Source organism: Hyaena hyaena, unplaced genomic scaffold (assembly GCF_003009895.1).
Source record: "Hyaena hyaena isolate Hyena2069 unplaced genomic scaffold, ASM300989v1 scaffold_402, whole genome shotgun sequence".
Taxonomy (NCBI): Eukaryota; Metazoa; Chordata; class Mammalia; order Carnivora; family Hyaenidae; genus Hyaena; species Hyaena hyaena.
In genome coordinates, this window is record NW_024081034.1 from 1,461,301 (window position 1) to 1,484,899 (window position 23,599).

At 45.4% G+C, this 23,599-nt stretch overlaps 1 protein-coding gene across 1 annotated transcript in view; it reads left to right on the top strand.

Annotated features, from left to right (window-relative positions):
* Positions 1 to 23,599, top strand: part of MAOB (monoamine oxidase B) — a 103,204-nt gene that overhangs the window by 63,007 nt on the left and 16,598 nt on the right. The window contains exons 4-8 of the mRNA XM_039251925.1: positions 8,787 to 8,891; positions 9,865 to 9,956; positions 17,936 to 18,077; positions 20,027 to 20,176; positions 21,525 to 21,684. Coding sequence (XP_039107856.1) covers positions 8,787 to 8,891; positions 9,865 to 9,956; positions 17,936 to 18,077; positions 20,027 to 20,176; positions 21,525 to 21,684 — 649 coding nt within the window. The remainder of the gene's footprint in view (positions 1 to 8,786; positions 8,892 to 9,864; positions 9,957 to 17,935; positions 18,078 to 20,026; positions 20,177 to 21,524; positions 21,685 to 23,599) is intronic.

Below are 23,599 nucleotides of genomic sequence, written 5' to 3' on the forward strand. Positions count from 1 at the left end.
TTCTGAAAGGGTTGCTGCGAAGATTAATGAGTCAGTACAGGCAAAGTCCACAAACAGAACGAGGCCTGAACAGAGTGCAGACCCCGTGTTAGCTGCCGGGTTTTGCTTAATATCTTAGCCACCCTCACCCCCGTTTCTCCCTGCAGGGACAGTTCCAGGCCTTTCACGTGCTATCGTGCTGCCAGCTGGTTCCAAAAACTTTGCCACTGTCCGCCCCTCCCTCCAGCTTGCCCATGGGGTGATGTAATCAGAAGACAGTGTCCATGCCCGGTCATGGTGCTTAGAAATGTGAGCACAAAGGGGCGCCTGGGTGGTGGCTCAGTCACTTAAGCGTCCGACTTCGGCTCAGGTCATGATCGGCTCAGGTCATGATCTCGTGGTTCATGGGTTTACGCCCCACATCGGACCCTGTGCTGACAGCTCAGGCCTGAATCCTGCTTCGGATTCTGTGTCTCCTTCTCTCTCTCTCTGCTCCCCATCCCCCCATAGACATTTAAAAAAACAAAAAGGAAATGTGAGCGCATAGACAGAGGAAGAAAACCGTTCGCTAAGTAAAGCTTATAGGACTTCCTTCCTTTCTCCCCCATGGGCAAGATTCCATTTCTTTTCTTCCAAACTGGAAATGTGAATTGAAAGCAAAGCTCGGTCCTCCAAATTTGTTGATGGCCTAAGCATAGTCCTTGCCGATAGCTGTAAAAGCAACTGAGTTCTGGGCAACTGGGTTCTGGAGGGCTGGGCAGCCTGCTCTGGCTCCCCGCAGGGAGGGAGGGCTCGATTCCCAGGCAGAGAAAACCCCCCGGGAGGAAAAGGTCACTCTCGAGGAGGAGTCGGATCTAAGGGCCAGGCCACCTGTCCCTGCTGGCAGAGACTGAGGTCAGTGCCGGGAGCAAAATGGCAAAGGGACTTGGCTCAGCAAGTATGTTTTATGTATTTTTTTAGTGCTCATGTATTTATTTTGAGAGAGAGAGCAGGGGAAGGGCAGAGAGAGGAAGAAACAGAATCCCAGCACGGAGCCTGACTTGGGGCTCAAACTCGCGAAATCAAGAGTCAGACCCTGAACCAACTGAGCCACTCAGGAGCCCCTGAACTGTTTTCCTTTTCCTCTTCTTCTTCTTTTTTTTAAATTTTATTTATTTATTTATTTATTTATTTTGAGAGAGAGAGAGACAGTGTGAGCAAGGAAGGGGCAGAGAGAGAGGGAGACACAGAATCAGAAGCAGCCTCCAGGCTCTGTTCCGTCAGCACAGAGCCCGACGCGGGGCTTAAAAACTTAATATATAAATATTAAACAGCACACTACCACACAAGCAACAGGTCAGATAAGAAGTCAAACCGTACATCAAAACATGCCTCAAAACAAAAGAAGAAACACAATATTCCAAAACCAAGGGATACAGCAAAAGCAGATGTTACAGTGAAATTTATGCCGTAAGTGCTTACGTTAAGAAAAACAGTTCAGGGGCTCCTGGATGGCTCAGTCGGTTGAGCGTCCGACTTCGGCTCAGGTCATGATCTCACGGTTCGTGGGTTCGAGCCCTGTGTCACGCTCTGTGCTGACAGCTCGGAGCCTGGAGCCTGCTTCGGATTCTGTATCTCCCTCTCTCTCTGCCCGTCCCCTGTTCACACTGTCTCTCTCTCTCTCACTCAGAAAGAAATAAAACATTAAAAAGATATTTTTAAAAAAGAAAGTAAAAAGTCTTCATGCCAAGAATTTTTGATTCTAAGAATTTATCCAAAGGACGTTAATCAAAACTGTGGGTGTGGATGTGTGGGTAAGAGGTGGCTGTGTAAATGATGGGACATTTATCATGGTCACAAAGCCATCAGCAACATCCATTTAGTGAGCACGTCTTGTTTGCTATGGAGAAACTCACTTAATGCCTGTAATACCCCTGTGAGACTGGTACTGTTATTCCAGATCTACAGTTAAGAGAACATAAATGTCAAGCAACTGATCTGTAGTCACACAGCTATCAAGTTTCAGAGTCCATTTGAATCAGTTGTGTTGGCGTGTTAAAAGCCATCCTGTGTCCCTTGCAGGGCTTTTCAAACTTTGGCGTTCTTAAACATGAAGAACTTCCAGTAGCTTCTGCTCATGTGCCTCTATCTACATTTAGTGTATTAGAAATTCAAACTGAGGATCGTTTGAATATTAATTCACTGAAAATAACAATAGCCCGATTACTCTTTAACATAACATATTTGTACAGAAAAAAAAAAGTTTCCGGGGCACCTGAGTGGCTCAGTCCGTTAAGCGGCCGACTTCGGCTCAGGTCATGGTCTCGCGGTTCATGGGTTCGAGCCCCGCGTCGGGCTCTGTGCTGACAGCTCGGACCCTGGAGCCGGCTTCAGATTCGGTGTCTCCCTCTCTCTCTCTGACCCTCCCCTGCTCACACACTTTCTCTCTAAAAATAAGCACAAAAATAAATAGTTTCTAAAATGAAAAAATGAGTGAGTGACATTCATTCACATTTTGCACATCGTTTTCACATCTGGGTTGATAGCCGAGAGCTGGATTCCCATGCCTGAGTTGCCATTCAGTCCTTTGCAGCGCGCTGTTTTGGTTGAAATCAATGAAGGAAATCTTGCTTCACGTGTGCTTGGAAAAGGGAGACCCTCACAGACTCTCTGAATGTACTTTAGGGAACCTGAGGGGGCCCTTGGATCACAGCTTGAGAAACTCTTGGTCTCTGCGTGGTGTGGAATATTATGTCATAATCAAGGGAGGTATGCTTATCAAGTACATAACACACGCGCGCACGTGCACAGACACACACACAGGTGTGATCGAGCTCGGCGTCGGGTTCTGGGTTAACAGTGTGGACGCTACTTGGGTTTCTCTCTCCCTTTCTTTCTGACCCCCCCCCCAGCTTGTTCTCTCTCTCTCTCTCTCTCTGTCAAAAAATAAATAAACAGAAAAAAATTTTTAAATTTGTATCAGAGGGATTTTGATATTAGTCACCAGTATATACTTACTGGCGGGTGGATGGCTCATGACGATTTCCCAGACGTTTCCCATCCACGCCCCCCACCCACACACGTGACCCTGACAGAAAGAGAGAAAGCCACAAGCAGGTTGAAGAGCCCCCCTTACATGGGAAGAAAAAACAACCACCACCAAAAAACCCCTTAGGACCAAGACGGAGGGAAAGAAAATAATACTCAGCCAAACAGTTGAGCTCTCTGGGAGATTTTGTGTTTGTTTCTCTTCGCCAGCACACTGATCCTGCAGGAAATGACTGGCATGGGACTTGAGAAACAGTACAAGCCCAGCAGATTTGGTTAGTTGGGGTCTGCTCTGTCACCCCCAGGGTCTGTGCCAATAGCCATGGCTGCTCCTGAGAACATAAAGACAGTTGTTTCAAAAACTGAGAACTCTGGGGACACCTGGGTGGCTCAGTTGGGGCCTTTGGGAGGTGACCGTGCCCTAAAGCTGGAGCCCTCATGAATGAGCTCAGCGCCCTTATAAAAGAGACCCCAAGGAGATCCCTTGTCCCCTCTTCCATGAGAGGACACGGCGAGAAGACGGCCATCTGTAAACCGTGAAGCGGCCCCCAGCAGACACTAAATCTGCCAACGCCTTGATCTTGGACTTTCCAGCCTCCGTAACCGTGGGAAGTAGATGTCAATGGTATTTTGTCATGGCAGCCCAAAGGGACTAAGAAAAAAAAGCCTAAGTACAAAAGAGCATTTGGGGAATTCAGGACGTTGGGTGTCGAGCACATAACAAGTTCAAGGTCACACGGCTGAGATGAAATCAAACGTCTGTTGTGTACTTGCTCTGTGCCAGCAATCTGCGGCCACAGTTCCTGGGCATGCGAAGGTCAGGATTAGAACAGCAGCTGCTGCAGCAATAGCAACAGCACAACATATATCGAGAACTGCCCCCCGCGCCTGCCGCCGTTCAGAGGGTCTTAGGGGATCAGCTCACTTTATGGTCCCAGCACATCTGTGAGGGAGCGACCGTCGTTCCGTTTTACACACAGCTAGACTGAGGCACAGAGAGATTAAGCACCTGAACACAGCTAGTGAGTGGTGACGCTGTGACTTGACCCAGGTAGGTGGGCGGAAGACTGCATGCTCTTGCGGCTTGGATCCCAAGGGGTGACACAGAATGGTAAATGCACGAAGCGGGTGCAGTGGATGTAGTAGCAGATGCATGGTAAACGGAGGAGAGCTCTGGGACACTGAGAAGGCCCCCTCACCCAGCTGTTTGTGGTAATCTGGGCGTACTGCCTGGAGGAAGATGATGGGCCCGACAGATGTTGAGCTCGAAAGGTTGCTATCTGGGGCCCACGGAGATTAAGCAGCTCACTTGCTCTGTGTCAGTCAACTCAGGAAGAGGCAAAGCCGGAATGGGGACCCACACGTCCTCTGTGGAGAATGATTTCATGGATCGGTCACAGATTTCCAGCTAGGTCTGTGTGCTGAGCTCTGATACAGGCGTAAAGAGAGATTTTTAAAAGTCAGCATGCAAACTGTATGAAAATTATATCCCAGTAAAACTGCTTTAAATCAGCATACACGTAGCAGCCAGAAGCTGCTGCTTTTTTTTTTTTTTTAATTTTTAATTTTATTTGAGAGAGAAAGAGCACGAGCAGCAGAGAGGGGCAGAGGGAGAGAGAGAAAGAATCCCAGGCAGGCTCCATGCATAGTGTGGAGCCCGACAAAGGGCTCAATCCCATGACCCAGGAATTGTGGAAATCAAGAGTTGGACACGCAACCAAATGGCTTCTGAATATCATTCTTTTGGAGGCGCCTGGGTGGCTCAGTCGGTTAAGCGTCCGACTTCGGCTCAGGTCATGATCTCGCGGTTCATGGGTTCGAGCCCCGCGTTGGGCTCTGTGCTGACAGCTCGGAGCCTGGAGCCTGCTTTGGATTCTGTGTCTCCCTCTCTCTCTGCTCCTCCCCCACTCAGACTCTCTCTCTCTCTCTCTGTCTCTCAAAATTAGATGCTTTAAAAAAAATTTACAGAAAAAAATGAATATCATTCTTTAGATAAAAGGAATGAAGTCTTCTTGAAAACACAGCAGATCCTAGGTCTGGGGCAGAGATAAAAGAAGAGCCTGGAGAGTCAGGGAAGTGCTCAAGACACAAAAAGATGGGGTCACTGCAAAGGACACAGAGCCAACCTGAAACAGCTCCCTGTGGACATGGGAGTAAATATATGTGAGTCCCTAGTAATGTAAATAGATGATTGAAGAAATAAACAAGGGGGAAAGAAACGAATCTTCCTTAGAGAAGAATTTTAAGAATGTATGTGGCTACCCTCCCTCCAGGAAGTAGAGTTTAATATTCCCACCATGTCCCCTTAAGGATGGACTGAAATCAGTAACTCGCTTCCAAAGAACAAAGCACGGAAAGGAGGAAGTAGTAAGTTTACAGTGGAGAAAGCTGGCAGGCTTTCTTAACCGAGGGGATCCATTAACTGAGGGGTCAAGGTTAATATCACTAGTGATAAGTCATGTACCTCTGAACGAGATGGTGAGAAGGGCTCTTTGCAAGAGGGTATTCTCATCACAAGGAAGAAAACCATGTTTGTCTTTTTTGGGGTATCTACATAAGGTAATAGGTGTTGACTAAACTTATTATATAATCACCTCATACATTTTACACTTACACAGAGCTATTTGTCAATTATAGCTCAATAAAACTGAAAGAAGGGGGCACCTGGGTGGCTCAGTCGGTTAACCATCCAGCTTTGGCTCAGGTCGTGATCTTGCTGTTCATGAGTTCAAGCCCCGTTTCGGGCTCTGGGCTGACAGCTCGGAGCCTGGAGCCTGCTGCAGACTCTGTGTCTCCCTCTCTCTCTGTCCCTCCCCTGCTTGTGCTCTCTCTCTGTCTCTCAAAAATAAATAAAACACTAAAAAAAAGAAGTTACTGTTTTGTTTTGTGTGACTGTAAACGAAAGGAAGGGCAGGAATTGACTGGGAAGGGGCAAAGAGGAACTTTATGTGGGGTGATGGGAATGCTTTATATCTTGATCGTGGTGGTAGGTGGTAGTTACACGGGTGCATACCTGTGTGTCAAAACTCCCCAAATCGTGCATTTAAAATGGTTACATTGTATGTAAATTACACCTTAATAAAGGTGATTCAAGAGTGTGATGGGTATGTGTCGACTTGGCTGGGCCACAATACCGATATTTGGTCAAACACTATCCTAGATGTTTCCATGAAGGTATTTTTAGGTGAGATTAACATTGAAATCAGTAGACTTTGGGGGGCGTCCAGATGGCCCAGTCGGTTAAGCGTCCTTCCTCAGCTTAGGTCATGATCTCAGGGTTCATGGGTTCAAGCCCCATTGGGCTCTGTGCTGACAGCTCAGAGTCTCGAGTCTGCTTGGGATTCTGTCTCCCGCTGTCTCTGCCCCTACCCCACTCACGCTCTCTCTCTCTCTCTCTCTCTTTCTCAAAAATAAATAAACATTAATGTCGGAGACCGGATCCGGCATGTCCAGGGGTCCCTGAAGGATGGACGGTGTCGGCGAGAGAGCCCCGGAGATTCTTTCTGATCACCAGGCAGGCATCTCTGCTCTGACTGGGGCTCCACTTTAAGTGTTTTGGAGCCGGCACAGAAGTGGCATTTGCCTTAGACAATGATTTCTGACAACAAACTTCTTTGATATGTAAGAATTTCCCAGAACACAGATTTGTAGAAGACTCCTGCATCACCTTTATCAATAGGGATTGAGGTAGGGGATTACGATGCTTATCTTATGGGGAAGGAAGGCTTCTTTAGCACACCAGACAATGTTTTTAGCATAAGAGGGTGAAGTTACTTCTCTGTGAGCAGGGGTCAAAAACAGGTCTTTCAGGAGATACCTTTGCTCTCATAATCAAAAAGAAGAAGTTCCTCAATATGTTCCTTCACAGGGAGCAATCAGCATATACAAGGCCAGAAAATGCTCCAGGCAGAAACAAATGGGTGGGGGTAGATATTTGCCCTTAACTCTAAATTAGGCTCTTTGCCTCGGGGCCAGACTCAAGCCCCCTTTATTATGTAAGTCTTGGATCTGCAAGACCCTTAGGAAGAGCCTTTTGACAATCACCTTTGGAAAGGCAAGGTCATGCCTTTCCTTATGATCAATCTGTGTGGGGAATATCGGTCTGATCTGGAATATTGTGAGACCTGGTCAATACCAGCAGCCTCATTTACAACATGAGCCAGTAGTAGCAGAGGGAGATACCAGTTTCCTTGCTGTGACTGCCATCCAGAGAGGCCGGTGCGGCTCCCGGCACATTAAAAAATTAAAAAAAAAGAAATCAGTACACTTTGAGAAAGTAGACCTCCATCACGTGGGTGGGCCTCATCTAATCAGTTGAAGGCGTTACTAGAAAAAGACTGAGGTCCTCGAAGGAAGAGGGAATTCTGGCAGCAGACAGCCTTTGGGCATGAACTACAGCTCTTCTCGGGCACTCCAACCTGCTGGCTTACCCTGCAGATTTTGGACTCGACAAGCTTGCACAACTGTGTGAGCCAAGTTTTTAAAATAAATCTTCTTCTCCACACCTTGCCATACACACGCACACACACACACAATGCTGTTGGTTCTGTTTCTCTGGAGAACTCTACCTAACACAAGAAGAAAAGTAAGCCTGAATCCTCCCTGAGAACCTTATGGACTCATTGGAAAGAGAAGATAAGACCAGTATGACCACAGAATGAGCATGAAATGTCTTCTTATTTCCCGACTCGTTTCTCTGCCTCCAAAATCAGTATGAGATGAGCCTTTCCTGAATGACTCAGAGTTGTGGTGACATTTTGGTTGACTGCGGACCTTGAGTTATCCCAAGTTGGGTGAAAGATGATGTCAGAAGCACAGCCTGACTTCTGACTCAGGTTTTCAGGTTGACCCAAAGCGCTTTTTGTGTGTATCCTTAACTGCCACTGAGTTAACCTTCCCAGACATTATTTATAGGCTGTCTTATTGTTAGTCTTTGGAGAAATGTCTGTCCTTTGTCTCTGTGTTGAGGTGTCCCTACCCTGCTGGGAGAACCAGGTAGTACAAATATGTCCCCAAGAGACAGTTGAAATTGTCTCTTTTCTTTCTTTCTTTTTTTTTTTAAATCTTTTAGAGGGATAGGAAGGAGAGAGAAAGAGAGAGAAAATCTTAAGGAGGCCCCACACTTCACACGGAACATGACACAGGGCTCAATATCATGATCGCGGGATCATGACCTGAGCCAAAATCAAGAATTGGACGCTTAACCAACTGAGCCACCCAGGTGCCCCTAAGTCGTCTCTTCTTTCTGCTTTGACCTTGAAATTCCTCTGGGAACTCCTTGATGACCTAGCACCTATGATTCCTTGGAAGAGCTTGCTGGGCTCTGTTTTATTGCTCTTCCTACATATGCTTACATCCCTACAATTGGTTTTCCATCTTTTTCTAACTTCTGTAACATTTATAGTTGTAGGTTTCTGACGCTCCGGACCCATAGAGTCTCTTCACTCTGAGGTATTTGCAGGTATCACTGGCAAATGAGATGACTTTCGGTACCCTCACTTCTGTTCTGGCATTTACATTTCACGTGATGAGGATTCTAATAGCAGAGAGAAACGTTTTTATCGTTCGTGGGGCCTTTGTGCCACCCAATTTATTTAGGTAACAGAGAATTGAGCTGGAAATTTCCACGCTGAAAGGCTACATAGGGTTCTAGGGACACAAGGAATTAAAACACTTAAGTGTATATCACAGATTGACAACACGATTTTTCCTTGCAGGCTTTTGGCTATTTTTTACATTATCGTAAATGTTTCCTTTTAAAAATATTGTCTATCTCACAGGGCAAATCATACCCCTTCAGGGGCCCCTTCCCACCTGTGTGGAACCCAATTGTGTACCTGGATCATAACAACCTTTGGAGGACGATGGATAACATGGGACGAGAGGTAAAGCTCACTATCTTTGACCACATTTGTATTTTTCGTAAGTTTAGTCCTTAAAAGAATGAAGGGATTAGGTATCAGCAATGGCTAGCACAGTATTTAGTACAGAAGGTATCTCAGTGAAGACTTATGAAATGGGTGAATGAACTTGTTTCTGACCTCTAAAAGAATAAGATGGGGGCGCCTGGGTGGCTCAGTCGGTTGGGTGTCTGACTTCGGCTCAGGTCACGATCTTGTGGTTCGTGGGTTTGAGCCCCCCATTGGGCTCTTGCTGACAGCTCAGAGCCTGGAGCCTGCTTCTGATTCTGTGTCTCCGTCTCTCTCTGCCCCTCCCCTGCTCATGCTCTGTCTCTCTCTGTCTCAATAATAAATAAAAACATTAACAAATTAAAAAAAACAACAACAGTAAGATGCCACCAGAGTGCTATTTGCGTATCACTGGTTGGGAGGTGGGGGGGAGAAGACCATATATCACAGCCTTCCTGGCATGATGATTCTAATTTAGACAGTCCTCAGGCCATCGCAGAATGAGACTCCTAAAATCTTTTAAGTCACCACCGTGCCCAAACCTGCCAGCCATAAATAGACACACACAGAACTTGACCCAAAACTCCAATATCGGTATGATTTGGTGCAGCGGTCTGATTCCCGTTAAGGAGCTGAAGTGATGAATGGTCTCTCTAAATGTGAAACTTCGTAATCGATTTTTGGAAGTGGCCCAGTTTCAACATAGCCTCCATTTACTGTGCAGGGAGAGTGACCAGATATTAAATATGGCTCCTGTGATGTAGATCTGTAATAGGAAGCTTCACAAACAACATCGGTGGTGCAGTACAAATCATTATGGGGAGAATTTAGAAAGCTTACATCTTCCTTCTTCGAGGTAGAGTTTTTAATAGTATTGAGAGAGATCTTTAAAATGGAGAATTACATTTGTTTCTCCCTCCCCATCCCCCAAACCCTTATCTGAGTGTAGATCCCCAGTGATGCCCCGTGGAAGGCACCTCTTGCGGAGGAGTGGGACCACATGACCATGAAGGAGCTGCTGGACAAAATCTGCTGGACAGAGTAAGACTCCCCATGCGCGACAGATCTACTGCGACCCTCTTTCAGGTTTATTTAGCAGCACCGTTCAATGGCTCTGGAATTGCTTTGTGTCTCAAACCACACCGTTTGGCCCCATGGAATGCTGAGAAATTGTGAAACTGGCTTTGGTCCTAAAGATGTCTAGACATCTTTTTTTTTTTTTTTTTTTTTAAATTTTTTTTTTTTTAATGTTTTATTTATTTCTAGGAGAGAGAGAGAGAGAGACAGCATGAGCAGGGGAGGGTCAGAGAGAGAGGGAGTCACAGACTGAAACAGGCTCCAGGCTCTGAGCTGGCAGTCAGCACAGAGCCTGACGCGGGGCTTGAACCCACGAACCGCGAGATCATGACCTAAGCGAAAGTCGGACGCTTAACCGACTAAGCCACCCAGGCGCCCCTAGACATCTTTGAAGTAGCTGTGCATCACAGAGGAGGTATTACCCCCACAGAGTCCTCAGAACAGACCAGAAGGTGCCACCATCTTTATGTAGAACAATTTATGGGGTGCCCGGATGGCTCAGTCGACAGAACATCCGACTCTTGGTTTTGGCTCTTGTCATGATCTCGCGGTTTTGTGGGTTCGAGCCCCACATCAGGCTCTGTGCTGTCAGTGTGGATCTTGCTTGGGATTCTCTCTCTCTTCCTCTTTCTCTGCCTTTCCCCTACTCACGTATCTCTGTCTCTCTCAAAATAAGTAAGTAAATTTTTAAAAAAGGAAAATAAGAACAAGGGCACCTGGGTGGCTCAGTCGGTTAAGCGTCCGACTTCGGCTCAGGTCATGATCTCATGGTTTGTGAGTTTGAGTCCCATGTTGGGCTCTGTGCTGGCAGCTCGGAGCCTGGAGCCTGTTTCAGATTCTGTGACTTCCTCCTGTCTGCCCCTTCCCCGCTCAGGCTCTGTCTCTCTCTGTCTCAAAAAATAAATAAACGTTAAAAAACTTTTTTTTAAAGAACAACTTCTAGAGGAGTTCTCTAGATAACTCACAGTTGTAGAGGAAATATGCAGGCCTGGACTAACCGCCCCCCTTTTTTTGAAAAACATGTAGCACTGGAAGCAAGTATTTAGGAGTCAGACATTACATTCTGGTTGGCAGAGCTGGGAACTAGATACGAATTGTGGAGGCCATCCAGACAGACAGCATGGACAGGCCTCACTGCTCTTGGACATCAGGAAAAAAGGAGGGGATTGTAAGCGTCCAAGCACATGGTGAATTTGTAAAAAAACAAAACAAAAGATAGGGAAGCCGTGTTCAAGGAGAGGGTCCTTCCATGATAAACAGCGTTAGTTGAGAATATGTTCAGTTCTGGGGTTGATGTCTTCATTCTTTTTTTTCTTTTTTTTTTTTTGTTAATGTTTATTTGTTTTTGTGAGAGAGAGAGAGCAGGGGAAGGGTAGAGAGGGGGGCCACAGAGGACCCCAAGCAGGCTCTGTGCTGACAGCAGAGAGCCTGCTGCAGGGCTCGAACTCACGAACTTACAGAAACACAAAGTCAGACGCTCAACTGACTGAGCTACCGAGGCACCCGTGATGTCTTCATTTTTTAGGCACTGGGGAGGGGAGCTAGATACTCATAACTGAAAATGAGAACAAGTGTTCAGGAATATCTGAATCTAAGATACAGAAACGAAAGAGGTAACCTTTACATGCTTCTTGATACAGATATTCGGCTTTGTAGAGTTTAGTTTAAAGAAGGAAAGAGAAAAAGAGGAGGAGAAAGGCATGCAGGGAGAGGAGAGAGAGAGAAGAAGATTCAAAGCATTATTTTTAAAAGAGAACATCTAGGGGCGCCTGGGTGGCTCAGTCGGTTAAGCGTCTGACTTCGGCTCAGGTCATGATCTCACAGCTCATGGGTTTGAGCCCTGCATCGGGCTCTGTGCTGACATCTAGCTCAGAGCCTGGAACCTGCTTCCGATTCTGTGTCTCCCTCTCTCTCTGACCCTCCTTTGCTCATGCTGCCTCTCTCTCTGTGTCTCAGAAATAAATGCAACATTAAAAAAAAATTAAAAATAAAAGAGAACATCTAAATGTCCAAAAATAAAAGATTGGTTAAATGAATAAGGGGGCATCCAAAAAATGGAATTCTCTGGTCTTTTTAAAATCATGTTGTAGAGGCGCCTGGGCGGTCAGTGGGTTAAGTGTTCAACTCACGATTTCAGTTCAGGTCATGATCTCGGAGTCCGTGGGTTTGGGCCCTGTGCCCGGCTCTGTGCCCATGGTGGGGAGTCTGCTTGGGATTCTCTCTCTCCCCCTGTCTCTCCCCCTTGTGTGCATACTCGCACAAGAAAAAATTTTTAATCATGTAATAGGAAAATGTTTAATGGCTTGAAAAACTTTATAATATTAAACACACAAAAAAAACAGGCTGTCATTGAGTCTGTACTGTATGATATACGATCTCATTTTTAAAGAGGAAACTGTATATATAATGCAAAAACAATGGACATCCATCAAAATGTGTTTTGATACTTAATATTGCAGTGCAGACATTTATCCATGTCATTAAAAATGCCTCATTAAATACCATATTTTATGACTGCAGAATGTTCCATGGAAAGTGAATGCCATGATGCATTTATCCATTATCATTCTGATGGACATTTTGGTCTCCTCCAGTTTTTCATAATTATTATTATCATCTAATATTCTGGGGTGCTTGGGTGGCTCAGTCGGTTAAACCTCTGACTTCGGTTCGGGTCACAATCTCACAGTTTGTGGGTTCGAGCCCCGGGTCGGGCTCTGTGCTGACAGCTCAGAGCCTGGAGCCTACTTCAGATTTTGTGTCTTCCTCTCTCTCTGACCCTCCCCTGCTCACACTGTTTCTTTCTCTCTCTCTCCGAAATAAATAAAACTTAAAAAAATTTAATATTCTATTATAAACATCTTTGTGCTTCTCCTATATCTTCAACCTTTTAAAGCAGCCAGTTCTGGGGCGCCTGGGTGGCTTAGTCGGTTGAGCGTCCGACTTTCGCTTAGGTCATGATCTCGCGGTTCGTGGGTTCGAGCCCCGCGTCGGGCTCTATGCTGACTGCCAGCTCAGAGCCTGGAGCCTGTTTCAGTCTGTGACTCCCTCTCTCTCTGACCCTCCCCTGCTCATGCTGTCTCTCTCTCTCTCTCTCTCCTAGAAATAAATAAAAATTAAAAAAAAAAAAACATTTAAAAAAAAATAATAAAAAAATAAAGCAGCCAGTTCTGAAATGGTAACATCCTTTTATTGTCATGAAATTAATGCCTATTATTAATGATACCTTTTTATTTTTTTACTCTTTTTAATGTTTACTTACTTTTTGAGAGAGACAGAGACAGAGAGTGAACAGGGGAGGAGCAGAGAGAGAGAGGGAGACGCAGAATCCAAAGCAGGCTCCAGGCTCCGAGCTGTCAGCACAGAGCCCGATGCGGGGCTCGAACTCACAAACTGTGAGATCATGACCTGAACCAAAGTCAGATGCTTGACCGATTGAGCCACCCAGGTGTCCCTAATGATACCTTTTTAAACACTTAGACTATTTACCATGCTTTTTTGAGAATGCAGTTTGCAAGACAACTTATTTTTATTGTGATACAGTTTCAACATTTTAAATTCTATACATTAGGTTTTCAAAGTACAGTGAGTATTTAATTATCTGCATTTATTTTATAACTTCCATTACAAAAAGCTTTTCAGAAATTCAGTAAGGGGGCGCCTGGGTGGCTCAGTCGGTTCAGCGTCCGATTTTGGCTCAGGTCATGATCTCACGGTTGGTGGGTTCGGGCCCAGCATCAAGCTCTGTGCTGACAGCTCAGAGCCTGGAGCCTGCTTCACATTCTGTGTCTCCTTCTTTCTCTGCCCCTCCCTTGTTCATGCTCTGTCTCTCGGTAATAAGGAAATGTAAAAATAAAAATTTTAAAAATCAATAAGGTTTTTTTCTCCTCAAAGTGAGCTTTGAAGCCCCTTGAAGACGGGAATGATTATATTTCTTTGGGATTATAAAGATCTGACTTCTTTTACCATAGTCTTTGACCCATTAGTGAATATTCTAGGTTGTTGCTTGACAAAATAAAATACGTTGAGATACTAGGATTGTATGAACACAAGGTAATTTTTAAGTTTTCCTAGGCAAGATCTACGCAGTATCATTTTCCGGTTTTAAAGGAGGTAATCCCCCAAATAGCCAACCTATCGTTACTCAAACTAAAGCACAAGAATAATGTTGGTCAGTCTTCCAGTCACTATCATTTAAAAAGTGTTTTCCAAACAAAAAAGTACTTTTCAGACACAAGTTAAATTTATAGTGTGGTCAAGGTTACATAAATATACTTTTCAAAACCTACAACTAAAAAAAGGTCCCAAAATGAAACCAGCGCTTACCTTTTGTGGGAGGGGGGAGAGCAGAAATATGGAAGATACTCATTCCCTCACCTTTGTATTTTATGTATTTTCCAAATTTTATATAAGGTGTATGTATTTTTCATGTAGAAATATATAATAACATTTATCTTTTAAAAAGTCAACAGGGCAAAGAACATGAAAATTTTATTGCACAAGCTTCCTTGACCTTCCATCCCTCAGATACTGTTCTTCTCATTTCTTTCCTCACTAAAGCTCCCACAGTAAATCAAATAAAGGATTAGGAATGGCCGGGCCCTTCAAAGCGAATTACTTTGAGATCCTCCTCCATCTCAAACCAGGATTATCTCTTTCCCACCCAGTTGGCAACAGTAATCACTAGAATCGCAGCAGTGTTTTTTGGGTTTAATCTTGGCTGTCTAGCTGGGCTACTGCTCAATTTTAGTTGTTTATTACCCCTCTTAACTTATACCCCCCCAAAGTCACTTACCGGTCAAGGGACAAAAGAAATAAGACATTAGGAAACAGCAAAGGATGTTTTCACTTTGAAGTAATATTTTTTTTAAGTTTATTTATTTATTTTGAGAGACAGAGCGAGCGCGAGCTAGGGAGGGGCAGAGAGTGGGAGAGAGAGAGAGAGAGAGAGAGAGAGAGAGAGAATCCCAAGCAGGCTCCGTGCTGGCAGCGCAGAGCCCCACGCGGGGCTCAGACTCCCCAACCACGAGATCATGACCAGAGCCGAAATCAAGAGTCAGGCCCTCAACCGACCGAGCCCCCCAGGCGCCCCTCAAGTAACATTTGAAATGAATGTCTGGGTGTTTGCTTTGCATAGGTACCGCAAGTTGCCTTTGCAAAGAAAGCATGAGTCAGCGATTGCCATCACTTCAGTTATCGTGAGGAATCTTACAAAGCTAACTTTAAGCCACTTCAATATAGATATTATCCCAGTTTCAGGCTAATCGATGGGGACTGTCACAAAAATGCTATCAGGGTTTTGTGGCTGCAAACATTGTCAGTTACTCGCATGTGAGTTGGGCCCGAATCTACAAACCCCTAGTCAAGGCTCACTAGAGCAGAGATGCGGTCTTTGGTGACTCTGTGCTTTCAGGCTTGTCAGCTAATTATAAAGCATTTCAAGGTATTAAAAGCGTGAGGTTTGAATCTGGTGTGAAGTTGTACCATTTAGCGAACCGTGTACGACATATCACTAACTTCTCTGAGACGCAGTTTTCAGGCTTGTACACCTGGAGGCAATTGCTATTTTATAGAATTGCTAGGAAAGTTCACTACAATAGGTTTAAAAACCTTGGAGTCTGGGGACGCCTGGGTGGCTGAGTCCATTGGGCATTCAGCTCTTGATTTCGGCTCAGGTCATGATCTCACAGTTCATGAGTTCGAGCCCCACATTGGGCTCTGTGCTGACAGCGCAGAGCCTGCTTGGGATTCTGTCTCCCCCTCTCTTTCTGCCCCTCTTCCGCTTGCTCTCTCTATCTCTCTCAAAATAAACTTAAAAAGGCTTAGTCGGTTGAGCATCCGACTTTCGCTTAGCTCATGATCTCTCAGTTCGTGGGTTCGAGCCCCGCGTCGGGCTCTGTGCTGACTGTCAGCTCAGAGCCTGGAGCCTGTTTCGGAGTCTGTGGCTCCCTCTCTCTCTGACCCTCCCCTGCTCACGCTGTCTCTCTCTCTCTCTCCTAGAAATAAATAAAACATTAAAAAATAATAATAATAATAAATAAACTTAAAAAAAACTAATAAAAAACTAAAAACCATGGCGTATGAAAGAGTTCAGTAGTAGAAATGAATATTATTTATTCCACCCATTGTCAACACTGCCAGGTGCCAAAGTCTGCCTCAGATATGAGCAGATTAACATCATGCAAACTTCATGTCAAAACCAAAAGGGGAATTGGTTCTTCATAAGGATGTCCCAGAGAACACATTACTACTGGTGAATTTTAGACAGTGTTAGGTATACCTGAGATGTTGGAATTACATGAGATCATTCACTTTCTCATCTGCCCCCAGATAGGATAGTACCTTCTGCTATTGAACTGCTGATCCCAAGCAAAAGTTCACCAATCTATGCTCTACTAATTGCTTTTTCCCCTTATCCATCCTTTGAGATTGCCTTCCGTTAGATAATAAAATACCTGAATAAGTAACTGTGGCTATTTATGTGGTTGGGACAGCACCTAGCCTATCCTTTGTGCATTATGGGTAATTTTAAAATAATGTTTAACTGATAACTATTCATGCATTCAGTCATCCAACTGATATTGAGTGATATAATGGGGGACACATTATAATGTCAATAGAAAACAGTGAAATTTAAGACAGCGAAAAGAGTTCTAAGGACACTATGCTATGGTAAAATGCTAGAGAATGCCAAAGTGCTGGGTATGTGGAAGCTGGAGTTCATTTTCATAGATGCAGAAAGGTTCATCTTTCTGAAGAGACATTAGAAGAAGTAGAGGGGGGACACGGGGGTGGCTCAGTCAATTGAGCATCCAACTCTTGTTGTCAGCTGAAGTCGTGATCCCAGGGTCATGGGATTGAGCCCCCATGTCAGGCTCTTCGTTGAGTGTGGAACCTGTTTAAGGTTCTCTCTCTCTCCCTCTCTGTCTCTCTGTCTCTCTTTCAAAAAAAAAAGTTAAAATAAAAAAGAAATAGGGTACAGACCAAGGTAGAAGAAGTAAGCCTGGGTTAGATCACCTAAGGCTTTGCAGGCAAAGGTGAAAGATCCAAATTCTATTTTGGTTTTAATAAGATGCCATTGAAGGCTTTCAAGCAGGAGAGTGACATGACTTGATTTATACTATAGAAGGAGCACCACAGTGGGGAGTGGGTAAAGCTTCTGGCTTTGAATGTGGTGAATGGACACCAGGTAACGACGAATGGAGGCAGAGAGACCAGTCTAGAAGAAACAGTTACAGGACTCCTGGCAAGAGATGGTGCTAAATTGGTAGGAGTGAAGGTGGAGTGAAGTAGCAAGAGACCGCGGAACTTCCTGATGGACTGAATCGGGGGGAGAGTGATGGAAAGGGAGAAATTAAGGTTGGTTTCTAGAGTGTTGGCCTTAGTAGGGTGAATGACATTGCCTTTTGCTGAGATGGGGACCACGGGAAGAGGAGTTGGTATCTGGAGAGAAATCATGGCAGCACTCAAAATGGAGTAGATGCTGAGTCTGAGTAAGCTGTTTTGGTGAAGGGGAAAATAAATCTCATTCCCCAAAGCTTTCTGATGTCATGTTTTATTTATTTTTTTCAAAAAATTTTAAATGTTTATTTATTTTTGAAAGAGAGAGAGCACGAGCAGGGGAGGAGTAGAGAGAGAGGGAGACACAGAATCCAAAGCAGGTTCCAGTCTCCGAACTGTCAGCACAGAGCCCGGCACGGGCCTCGAACTCACCAACCGTGAGATCATGACCTGAGCCGAAGTTGGATGCTTAACCAACTGAGCCACCCAGGAGCCCCTGACGTCATGTTTTATAATACTGGACTCGAGGGACAATTTCTAGTGACAGTGTAGCCAAACCGTGCTACAGTTAGCCAACTAAATTTATTGCTTGAGCAGTTTCCAGAGTATGAAGAAAGTGCCTCCCCCATTTCCTAACTGTGTTCCTGTTTCTTCCTGAGCAGATCTGCCAAGCAGCTGGCCACCCTCTTTGTGAACCTGTGTGTCACTGCAGAGACCCATGAGGTCTCTGCTCTCTGGTTCCTGTGGTATGTGAAGCAGTGTGGGGGCACGACCAGGATCATCTCAACAACCAACGGAGGGCAGGTACCCATCCACTCCCCCGCCATTCCAGCAGAAAACCACCACGCCTCAATGAAAGATTGGCATCATCTTTCAGTCACCAATGGGTGAAGCGGAAGGCGGGCTCGTAGACTTTAGACCTTCCTGATGGCAGCTCCCAGCGGCTCTTGTAAGGGACGATCTGTTCAGGACACACTGTGAGAACCTAGCAGCCAGCGTGGCTCTCAGTTTAGGCTTGCCTCACTACATAACTTTTGCAATTTTCCATTTGGGTATGCATCGGATTGTTATTTGGTACGTTTGTTGGAGACCATCTGATGGATGTAGCTTGGGCACTTCTTGGGAAACTCAGAAAGGACCGTCAGAAATGGCACTTTGCATTTCTTTTCTTTTTTTTTATGTTTTATTTATTTATTTCTAGGAGAGAGAGAGAGAGACAACATGAGCAGGGGAGGGTCAGAGAGAGAGGGAGTCACAGACTGAAACAGCTTCCAGGCTCCGAGCTGGCAGTCAGCACAGAGCCCGACGCGGGGCTCGAACCCACAAACCGCGAGATCGTGACCTAAGCGAAAGTCGGACGCTTAACCGACTAAGCCACCCAGGCGCCCCGGCACTTTGCATTCCAAACGCACCACACAAAACTCATTCACTCAAGCCTTCGTTCATTCGTTCATTCGTTGGTTCATTCATTCATTCATTCATTCTTGTTTCCTGAGCCCCAGCATCGTATGAAGCTCTGTGCTAGGCCCAGCAGGAAGCGAATTAGAGATCTTAAATAACCTGCTTGGTGGCCATTTCCCTTCTTTCCCCTTCCTCGTTCTCCCTCCTGCTCCTCCTCCTCCCCCTCCTTCTTCTCCTCATCCTTTTCTCCTTCATCCCTATATCCTTCTCCTTTTCCTTCTTCTCAGGCCTATTTGAAATCGTCTTTTAAAAAATTAATTGAGCCGCAAACCATAAGAGACTGTTAAATGCAGAGAACAAACTGATGGTTGCTGGAGGGGAGGTGGGAGGGGGGGATGGGCATTAAGGAGGGCACTTGTTGGGATGAGCCCTGGGTGTTACATATGGAAGTGACGAATCACTAAATTCTACTCCTGACTGAGGTCATTACTACGCTATATGTTAACTAACTTGGATTTAAATATGATTTAAAATGCAACTAACTGACCTGAAAATTGAGGCGAAAGCGGTCAGCTCAAGCGTGTGCACAGCCGTGCAGAACATTCGGAAGCCACAGGCACCCGACCCAGGAGGAGATCGGTAGCCTGCAGCCGCGAGTGGGGTGGCCTGGGGGTGCGTGGGCCAGGGAGGCTCTCAGCCCGAGAAACCAGGAAGGGAAAAAACAGGCTTAGGCGCACTCAGGCAAGGAAGCAGTGGCCCAGCTGCGGCTGGAACTTCACCAGACCCGGCCACGCGACAGAAGGGTGCAGAGGGGAGACGAGGCAGCGGCAGCGGCCGGGCAGGCGGGACATGGGGGTCAGGGTGAGGATGTCCACCAGAGGGTGAAGCCTGGCAATCCACAAAAGCATGGCCTAGCACCTGGTTAGAAGGCCCGTAATTTTGTCCAAAGCCAGCAATCACTGGTTAGAAAACAATGATCAAAGACACTACTGGCCGGGGGCCCGGGTGGCTCAGTGGGTTGAGCATCTGACTTTGGCCCAGATCGCGATCGCGCAGTTCGTGGGTTGTTGTCCCGCGTCAGGCTCTGTGCACACAGCACGGAGCCTGGAGCCTGCCTCGGGTCCTGTGTCTCCTTCCCTGTCTGCTCCTCCCCTGCTCGTGCTCCCTCTCTCTCTCTCTTTCTCTCTCAAAAATAAATAAACATTAAAGAAAATTTTAAGACACTATTGGCAACAGCAAAATGCGATTTTATGCGTGTCACAGAGAGACGTACGAGAAAAACTAGCAATTTAATTACTGAAACCCATTCCCTATATTTCCTACCCATCTCTTGAGTCCTCTTTTCTTTCCAGGAGAGGAAATTTGTGGGCGGATCAGGTCAAGTGAGCGAGCGGATAATGGACCTGCTTGGGGACCAAGTGAAGCTGGAGAGCCCGGTGACTCACATCGACCAGACAGGAGAAAATGTCCTTGTGGAGACATTAAACCATGAGGTGTATGAGGTAACCAAGAGCCCTAAGTAGGGGAAGTGGCCGGAGTCCCATTGATAACCAAAGCTCAGATAAAGCCGAGAATATTCCAGACTTCATAGATGTTCCCTTTGCCACAAGGGTCTGAAAGAAGGGGAAAGTCGAAACTAATTTGACAATAAACTATTTAAAAAAAAAAAAAAAAAAAGAAAGACGGGGAAAGAAGCTGAATATTGGAGGAGAGGGCAAATTTACAAAATGATAGTCAGCCCTCTGTATTGGGCTCCTATGTAATCAGATACCAAAGAAAATATTGAATAAACACCAAGTGCCTTCTCTGTGTCTGGCGTTATGCTAGGAATTGGGAGCAGAGGGAACAAAAATACAGTTCTCTGCCCTCACATGGCTTACATTCTAATGAAGAAGGAAGGTCATAATCAAATATGTAGTTAAGGTGCAAAGTATGCCAGAGAGTGGTAAGTACTATGGCAAAAGTCAATCAGGGAAGGGGAAGGAGGTGTGCCAGAAGGTGGTGTGAGGAGATTGGTCATGCAATTTTAAATAAGGTCGTCAGGGAAGGCCTCACTTTGAGGTGATATAAAATGAGAGGTTGAGCCATGTAGCTCTCTGGGGAAAGACTGTTCCAAGTAGACAGAAGAGCAGTGCAAAGGCCCTGAGGTAGAAGTGAGATGAAGGAACAGCAAGCTGGTCAAATGACAGAATCAAAGGGAAGAGTAATAGAAGATCAGAGCTGTAACGGGGGTCCATTTCATGCATGGCCTTGGAGGTGAGTGTGGCGAACTTCACTTTGACTCCAGGGGTGATGGAAAGTCACTGGAGGGTTTGAATTAGGGAACACTAAAGGCGAATTTTGGTTTTGACAGGATTCTTCCAGTCTTTCTGTTAAGCAGACACTCGAGGGGCACCTGGCTGGCTCAGTCCATGGAGTGTGTGACTCTTGATCTCAGGGCTGTGGGTTCGAGCACCGTGTCAGGAGTAGAGATTACTTACAAATAAAACCTTTAAAAAAGAGAGAGAGGGGCGACTGGGTGGCTTGGTCGGTTGAGCGTCCGACTTTCGCTTGGGTCATGGTCTCGCGGTTCGTGGGTTCGGGCCCCGCGTCGGGCTCTGTGCTGGCTGCCGGCTCGGAGCCTGGAGCCTGTTTCAGTCTGTGACTCCCTCTCTCTCTGACCCTCCCCTGCTCACGCTCTCTCTCTATCTCTCCTAGAAATAAAAAAAAAAAATTAAAAAAAAAAAAAAAGAGAGAGAGAGAGAGATAGAAGACACTCGAAGGGGGCCAAGGGTAACATGAAGGAGAAACATTAAGAAAAGAAACAAAACAACCTGCGAACAATGTTTAACCATGTTGTTTTTCTCTCAGGCCAAGTATGTGATTAGTGCTATTCCTCCTACTCTGGGCATGAAAATCCACTTCAATCCCCCTCTGCCGATGATGAGAAACCAACTGATCACTCGTGTGCCTTTGGGTTCGGTCATCAAATGCATAGTTTATTATAAAGAGCCCTTCTGGAGGAAAAAGGGTGAGTATTATCAGGAGAAGGTCCAGGAAGCTTCGTGCAAAGGCCCGTATTTGCATGTAACTGGTTTTATTAGAATGCTGGGTATGAAACAGTCGTCCACATTCTGAGTACAGTTCTCTCAAATAAAATACACTGGCACATACTCGGGGCGCTTGGGTGGCTCAGTCGGTTAAGCATCCGACTTCGGTTCAGGTCATGATCTCAGTTTGTGGGTTCGAGCCACACGTCGGGCTCTGTGCTGACAGCTCAGAGCCTGGAGCCTGCTTCAGATTCTGTGTCTCCCTCTCTCTCTGCCCCTCCCCTGCTCACGCTGTCTCTCTCTCAGAAATAAATAAAACATTAAAAATATATATATATTGGCACAAACTCGTGGAATTAACGTCCCTTGGAATAGGCCTCTTTGTATACTTTAATATGTAAAGTTCTGTTTTACGCTGCCACAAAAGCTTGTGAAAATAGTTATTATTGGGGCGCGTGGGTGGCTCCATCAGCTGAGAGTCTGACTTTTGATTTCAGTTCAGGTCATGATCCCGCCGTTGTGGGATCGAGCCCCACATCGGGCTCCACACTGATCGTGGAGCCTGCTTGGGATATTCTTTCTCTCCCTCTGCCACCTCCAAGCAGCCTCTCATCGGTACTGAAATTCTACGATATTAAATTATGGTGATTTGAGCTTCTGACTTTGGTTCAGGCCATGATCTCGTGGTTTGTGAGATCGAGCCCCACATCGGGCTCTGTGCTGACAGCACAGAGCCTGCTTGGGATTCTCTCTGTCTGCCTCTCCCACATTCACGCTCTCCCTCCCTTGTCTCAAAATGAACAACCATTTTTTAAAAACGAAAAAATTACCGAAGTACATCTGTAAAACTTCAAAGAAAAATTTACAAAGAAAAATAAAAGTGTCCCTCTCCTATGACGTATGTCATGGCATGTCCTCCCCTTAGGGAACAACTACTAAAACTTTAAGTTGTCTATCTTTAGAAATGTATCATATGCACAGGTAATATTTTAAATATGTGTGTACATATAAATTTCTATATATATATGTATATATACTTTAAATATATCTTAAAGAATATGTGTAACATTTATAGGCAAATATAATTTTAAACAAATGTGTTCTATATTTTTCCAAAAACATTTCTCTTAAAAAGAAGATGCATACTCAACAAGATATTTGCCTTTTTTCAGTTAACAGTACCCCCGCAGACGTTTCTCCACATCAGTGCATTTAAATCTCCCTCTTTTTGAGAACAAACTGAGGGCTGATGGGGGTGGGGGAGAGGGGAAAATGGGTGACGGGCATGGAGGGCACTCGTGGGGATGAGCACTGGGTGTTGTATGGAGGTGATGAATCACAGGAATCTACTCCTGCAGCCAAGAGCACACTCTATGCACTGTATGTTAGCCAACCTGACAATAAATTATATTTAAAATTTTTAATAAAAAATAAAATAAAAATAAATAAATAAATCTACATCATTTCAACAGCTGAAAACACAGTATGTCAGTGTACAGCTCCATCCAAATCCACCACATAGGTCTGCTCGTAAAAGGCATTTCAGGTGTTTCCAAATGTTCGCTATTCCCCACCAGGCTGCAGTAAGTGCATTCTTCAGATAACTCTGCAAATCTGCACAGGGCCATTGCCTTTTAATTTTTTTTAACGTTTTAGTTATTTTTGAGATGGAGAGAGAGAGACAGCGTGAGCAGGGGAGGGTCAGAGAGAGAGGGAGATACAGAATCTGAAGCAGGCTCCAGGCTCTGAGCTGTCAGCACAGAGCCCAACGCGAGGCTCGAACCCACGAACTGCGAGATCATGACCTGAGCCGAAGTCGGACGCTTAACCCGCTGAGCCATCCAGGTGCCCTGGACCATTTCCTATTGAGAAATTTGTCAAAGTGAAATTTTGAAG